Source organism: Oncorhynchus tshawytscha, linkage group LG31 (assembly GCF_018296145.1).
Source record: "Oncorhynchus tshawytscha isolate Ot180627B linkage group LG31, Otsh_v2.0, whole genome shotgun sequence".
Lineage (NCBI taxonomy): Eukaryota > Metazoa > Chordata > Actinopteri > Salmoniformes > Salmonidae > Oncorhynchus > Oncorhynchus tshawytscha.
The window spans coordinates 10,878,093-10,885,155 of NC_056459.1; the positions used below are offsets into that span (position 1 = coordinate 10,878,093).

Here is a 7,063-nt window from a genome sequence, read left to right on the forward strand (position 1 = left end):
ACTTCTTGTATGATTTCCTTGTATTTGGCTAACAATGCAATTAACTATCATGTAATTAATCAAACTACTCAAAAATGATAACTACCGAACCAAAATAATGTAGTGCCTGGTTAACATATAACTGTTAACCACTGTACATTTCTGTATTTTTATCTCATAAATGTAACAATTTGACAACAATTTAAGTTTGAAGGGAAAACCAAACTATAGATGTGGCTGTAAATACTACATCATCATTCTCCATCAACCATTTTAATTGAACTAATTACATTGGTAACCAGTTTATAATAGCAACCTCGGGGGTTTGTGGTATATGGCCAATTTACCATGGCTAAGGGCTGTGGCACACCCTCGTGCCTTATTGCTTAATTATAGTGTACAATGTACTGTTGAAACACCTGGGTTGTATAGAACAATATATTCCAGTCATTATCTGAATTTCATTGATACACTGCAAGCTGATGAATTTCCAGCAGAGAGACCGGCGATACTGTATCAGCAGAGAAGCTGATTTTGAACATTGTTGCATGGGGCAGAAATGGTGTACAACATGACTCTGTAAAAAGACCGCTATTGTTAACCACTAATCTAACTTTGGGTTGGGGAAGTCCTGTGGTTCAGGGGTGGAATGGGAACCGTTTGTCTTGTTCGGTCTCATCACTTGTTTTTCTGTCCATGGGAGACTTTTGCAAATGTATTGAAACCGAAATATAGAAATAGCTCATTTACGTAAGTATTCCCACCCCTGAGTCAATACTTTGTAGAACCACCTTTGCAGTAATTACAGCTGTGAGTCTTTCTGGGTAAATCTCTAAGAGCTTTCCACACTTGGACTGTGCAACATTTCCCCATTTCTCTTATGAAAATTCTTCGAGCTCTGTCAAATTGGTTGTTGATCATTGATAAATAATCAAATGTATTTTTTGCCATAGATTTTTTAAGTCAAAACTGTAACTCGGCCACTCCGGAACATTCACTGTCTTCCTGGTAAGCAACTCCAGTGTAGATTTTCCTGATTTTAGGTTAAAGTCCTGCTGAAAGGTGAATTTGTTTCCTAATGTCTGGTGTAAAGCAGACTGAACCAGGTTTTCCTATAGGATTTTGCCTGTGCTTGGCTCCATTTCATTTATTATTTATCCTGAAAAACTCCCTAGTCCATAATGATTACAAGCATACCCATTACATGAAGCAGTTACCACTATGTTTGAAAATATGGAGAATTGTACTCAGTAATGTGTTGTATTGAATTTGCCCCAAACATAACACTTCGTATTCAGGACAGAAAATTAATTGCCTCATTTTTTGCGGTATTATTTTGGTGCCTTGTTGCAAACAGAATGCATGTTTTTAAATATTTGTATTCTGTACAGACTTCCTTCTTTTCACTCTGTCAATTAGATTAGTATTGTGGAGTAACTACAATGTTGTTGATCCATCCTCCGATTTATCCCATCACAGCAATTAAACTCTGTAACTGTTTTAAAATCATCTTTGGCCTCATGGTGAAATCGCTGAGCGGTTTCCTTTCTCTCCGGCATCTGAGTTCGGAAGGACACTTGTGTCTTTGTAGCGACTGGGTGTACTGATACAACATCCAATGTGTAATTAATAAATTCAATAACTACATGTTTTATCCTGAACTTATTTAGGATTGCCGTAACAAAAGGGAGGAATACTTATTAACTCAAGACAATTCAGCTTTCACTTTTTATTAATTGTATTTCTTAGAACATTTCTTAGAACGTTTCTTAGAACATTATTTGACTTTGGCATTATGGGAGACTGTGTGTAGGCATGAGACACAAAATCTTAATATAATCTATTTTAAAATCAGGCTGGAATTTTTGGGGGAAAAGTCAAGGGGTTGTGAATACTTTCTGAAGGCACTGTATTTCTGAACATGCTCACAACCTGCCGTTGGATTCAAATGATTTAAAACATTGTGCATGTCAAGTTATGGTCAAATACTGTGTGGAAAATGATATTTACCCTCTACTCTAATTTGAATATTATATTTACCATCTACTATTCTTTCTATTCACCACTTCAAAACGAAGAGCAAGTTAGATTTGATGTTGCTTGAATGACTCAACAGTGAAAGACCTGTGAAACCCCAATGAATTCACAATCAAAGTTCTGAAAATAAGATAGAGGGCATTACAAGTGTTAGGAATTTCAAGTTTTGTATTAAGAGTTTTGAAAATATTCCACTTACATCTGAAAATCTGCAAGTTCCCCAGAACTGTATAAAAAGAAAGTTACACTCTATATACCCATTACATTGTTGGGAGCATATGCAGGATGTGTGACACATATCTATGTAGAGTGTTCTACTTTCTCTCTTTCTTTTTATACAGTTAGACAGCACCTCTACAATAAATGCTGGGCGTGCGTCAGCTCATGATTTTTACCACCTGATCAAAACCCCCCCAAAAACTATTTATTGTTTCATAAAATGTTTTAAACTACAGTATGTCAATCTCAAGCTTTTTCTCTAATTATAAACATAAAGGCATGTTCCTTTGGGGGCAGATAAAGTTGTTTGTCTGTTTACCAAATGTGTTGATACATCTGACATATGGCAAGTTCTACCTTCATTTGGTTCAGAATGAATTTTGTTTGGCGGTGTTGGCAAGTAGGCTCACTTCTTGTTGTGGGTTAGACTGAAACTAAAATAGTTGAACCCATATTTAACATCAGAGTGGTGTAAGGTTTGAAATGCATGCTTTTATTGATCTATTTAGGCAGAAATGTTGTTGCATAGATCTAGTGTGGTTTTCCATTGTGCTCTCTTCTAAAATACCTGATTTTGACATACAATGAGGCAACTTCAAAAGTAGAGAAATATTCCAAAACACTGGTAAGTTGGAGCTCCTCTGAACCAAAGCAGAAGTACATGTACTGTAAGAGAAACTTATTCATAGTAACCAAATATATTTATTTATTCATGGGAAAGCTGAAAGAAGCAATACAATTTAGGCTTTGACCAATGGAGGTCAAGCTTGAAGGGCGAAAGATCACCAAAATAATAAATCTAGGCTAACCTATGGATACCTAGAAAGTACAGCCTATACAGTCAGCAACCCAAAATGTAGGTTTTGTTGTGGACAAAACAAAACACCTAAAAAATATATTTATTTTTGAGAGTACCCTGATTTGTTAAGGTTAGGGTTAGGGGGTTTGACTATGTGTAGGCTGAGGGTTAGAATTAGGGGTCGGCATGCCAGTCATATGGCTTTAGTCACACCAGCAGAGCACAGCTTTAAACATCAGACATTTGTGACCTGCATCCTGTTTTCGCCAATCGACGACGACTTGGGCTGCTCACGGATCCTCCGCGAGGCGAAGGCGTACAGGAAGGGGTCCAGGCAGCAGTTAAAAAACAAAAAGCACCGGGCGACACGCGCTGCGTGCTTCTTTGGCACGGCAGCGCAATTGACGACTCCAGCAGAGAAGCCCGCAGCACAATGCCGGCGATATCTACCACATTGACAATGTGCACAGGGATCCAGAGGATGAAGAAGGCGACCACCACACTGGTGACCAGCCGCGTCATCTTGGTACTGCTGAACAGCGCTGTCTGGTTCACCCGCCGGTGGAGGCGGCAGTAGGACGTGACCAGCACAGAGAACGGGACCACAAACCCTAAAAGGGTCTGCAAGACAAGCACAGCAACTCTTTCAGCATCGGAGCCCTTGTGTTGCTGGCAATGGAGCCCGCCATCAACCACATCGCGAGTGGCAACAGTGGGGGATGTCAGAGCACAGGCGAGCCCCCACAGGGCTAGGAGCAGCACCACCTCCCCCTTGCGCCCCAGCCTGTTCCACATCTGCGGGTAGAACACCTGAAGGTAGCGATGGACACCGAGTAGAGTAACCGTTAGCACGTTAGAACACAGGCTGAGGTAGAGCAGGAAGGTGGCTAACTTGCATACGGCATGGCCCAGAGTCCAGTCGTACAGGATATTGTAGATCCAAACGGGAACCATGGCCAAGCACAGGATGTCAGAGGAAGCCAGGTTGAGCATGAGGCACAGGGTGAAGTTGAGGCGTCGGGACGAGCGGCGCAGGATGACCACGAGGACACCTATGTTACCAGGGAGGCCTAGAACACAGCACAGCCCCAGGATGATGCTCGGTATCAGGCTGCCCGAATTCCAGCTAGCCGGAATCAAAGTGGAGTCCAAGCTAGAGTTGTTGGAGGAGGTCATGTTCACAATGGTCCTGAAAGAATAAGAGATCTATGAACTGTCTGGAAGACAGTAGACTTTAGACATTTAATTATTTGTTTATCGTTCTTCAAATCCTCACAAGTTTGTTATCTTCTCTTGAACTCTTGTAACAGAGTGATAATAAGGAAACTGATGTGGGTTAACTGCCTCTGGTCAGCTTCCTCCTGACAAAGCTGTGTGTTTGTGAGTGTGAGCTTGAGTCTGAGCCTTTGTGTGAGTGAGTGAGAGAGAGAGAGATTTGTGTTTGAGGTTAACAGTTCGATACTCCCAATTTTGTCATTAAGGCTACACTCAACCTGATTCTCATCAATAGACATGACACTGAGAAGATAGTTTGAAGCTAAAGACTAAACATATAAAGTAGATTGTAGCTGTTGTCCAGGGTCAAGCCACACAGTTTTTATATATTTTTCCCACATTTAATAATTCATATTTTTTATGTGATTTTATCTTGTGTAAAAAGTTTGAATGATTTGAACTATTGACAGATAAATGGATGTGTAGTGCATTTAATCCATCTCTGTGTTGTTGGTTCTCTTTGAATGTATGGCCTTAGTTTAATGCTTCCATTTAGTGGCAAAATAAGGCTAGAAAAACTACAATTCTTCCCTGCAACAGATTCTAGCATAAATCCACCATGACTGCTATCTTCTGTTATCTTCATTTGGGAAGCTATTGACAACAACTGGACATTTGTATAAAGCACATTTATTTAGAGATACACAAAGATATATATATACTTGCATTATCGTGTTTCTTTAACACACATCTTCGACATTGTGCGTTTTTTTTTTAAATTCTATGTTCTATATTATTATATATATTAGTAGTAGTAGTATCATCATTGTTGGGAAAGTGCTCTCAAGGTAAGAATTTCACTGTACTATTTAACACGAGTTCTGTGCACGTGGTGAAATAACTTTAAACCCTGAAGGAAAGTGCAGCAGTTGACTCTGACTGAGGGAGGTTTTTGTGCTGCTCTAAATCACTGTGTGAACACAGGACCACTGTGGTGACTCTGACAGTAGTAAACTCCTGTATCCTCAGCCTGGACATCACTGATGGTCAGAGTGAAGTCAATACCATTTCCTCTCCCACTTCCACTGAACCTGGTGGAAACTCCTGTGAACTTTTCTGATGTGTAATAGATCAGGAGTTTAGGAGCTTCTCCAGACGTCTGATGGTACCAGGCCAGGTAATACTGTGAGCCAGAGTACTGAGTAACTTTACCACTGGTGCTACAGTCAATAGAGACAGTTTGACTAGGCTGGACTGATTGAGCTGCAGACTGAGTCAATACATACTGGCCCCAAGACCCTGCAGAGAGATAAAAGGGAAAATCACATATAGGAAGGTAACATAGTTGGAAGATTATAACCGTAATTCCTCATTTACAACATGATGCTTGCATTCTGAAAATGTTAAAATGTCTCTCACCTTGTGCGTAACAGACCAGAGTCCAGATGAAGATGGTGATGAAATTAATGGTTGCCGTGGGTTCTGTTTAAATGAAATACAGCTCTCACATGAAGTGTTCAACTCACAGGGCTATAAACACTCCCAGAGCACTGAAGCATGTGATGCCAATGCAAAGTGTCTCTCTATAGAAATGTTCCTCCTGGGCAAATCACTGCACTGTCATTAAGAAAAGTTCTGAAATCCTCCTTCATGTGTTGTCTGAAAGTCATTACACCAACGTATTTATACTGACACATTCTTTCATTGCTGTATCAAGCTCTTTTCATGATGACTTGTTACATTATGATTAGATATTATCAACATAGTGCACAGCAGTTCCATACTGTTGAAAGTTTATTGCGGGACGGGGAACGTGAATGTGCCCAATCTCCTGGAGTTCCAGAGTATACCAGTAGGGGGCATCAGTGACAACGTAAGATTCATTGATCAGTTCCATGTTGTGTTATTAACGTTCACCTCTGTGTCTGGAGGTTTTTGCACTGCGAGTCAATCAGACTATCACTGTGGTGGACTTTTGGTGAAGGGACTAAACTGAGTGTTAGTAGTATTCAATTCTCGATCTTGACCTCTGTTATCAAAACCCCAATGAATTTTCTTAACACTATTACTAATCTCTCAAAAAGAAAGTAGAAATGTGTTTTTATTTTTGGAGAATGTGTGTTACATTTTGAAGTAAAGTGAGTTAAATTTTAATGCCTATTCAAGATGTAATATATCAAACAAGGCGCTTATACAGTGTGTATATTTTCAAACAATAGGGTTATTGTTGAAATCTGAGAGTGGTTTGACTAAATTTATCTTGACAAAGAGATAGAGCCTTGTCTCTACAGTTTCAAGGGTTGTTGTATGGCCGTTGCATGAGTTTGAATCACTGTGGTACCCTTTTTGTGGAGGCACTAGACTGGATGTTGGAAGTAAGCTTATATACGTGTAATTTCTCATTTAAATAAATGCTCAGTTTTGCTGTCTATTTGCTATATTGCTATCTTATTATTTTTTATTTTTTTGTAATATTTGCTACTTTTTCTAAGTGAGCTATCATACAAAGTCTTGCTGTTCTTGTAAATATACTTTTTGGTTTCAACTTGTGATAGAATATCTTGTAAATTACATTATGATTTTATTGTTTTTGTTATGATAATCTTGAAAACATAAAAAAAGGTTATGTGTCTTTTAAATTAACCTGCAATAGGCTATGTAACTTTTTTGGGTGACCAAATTCACATATAAATATGATTTCTAGATGTTTCATTCTCATTAAAAGCACGTCTATGAAGCGTAGACTATTCAATGTGTGCTATTTCTATGCTTCTCATTCTTACATTTTGTTTTTGCTTTACTTTAGGTTTTGCA

General features: G+C 39.1%; 1 protein-coding gene across 1 annotated transcript; it reads right to left on the reverse strand.

Moving 5' to 3' along the window:
* Positions 1 to 3,262: 3,262 nt before the first annotated feature.
* On the reverse strand, positions 3,263 to 4,210 carry LOC112229336 (leukotriene B4 receptor 1). The gene has a single exon (XM_024395160.1). The coding sequence runs from the start codon at positions 4,208 to 4,210 to the stop codon at positions 3,263 to 3,265; it is 948 nt and encodes a 315-aa protein (XP_024250928.1).
* Between the last annotated feature and the right edge of the window lie 2,853 nt (positions 4,211 to 7,063).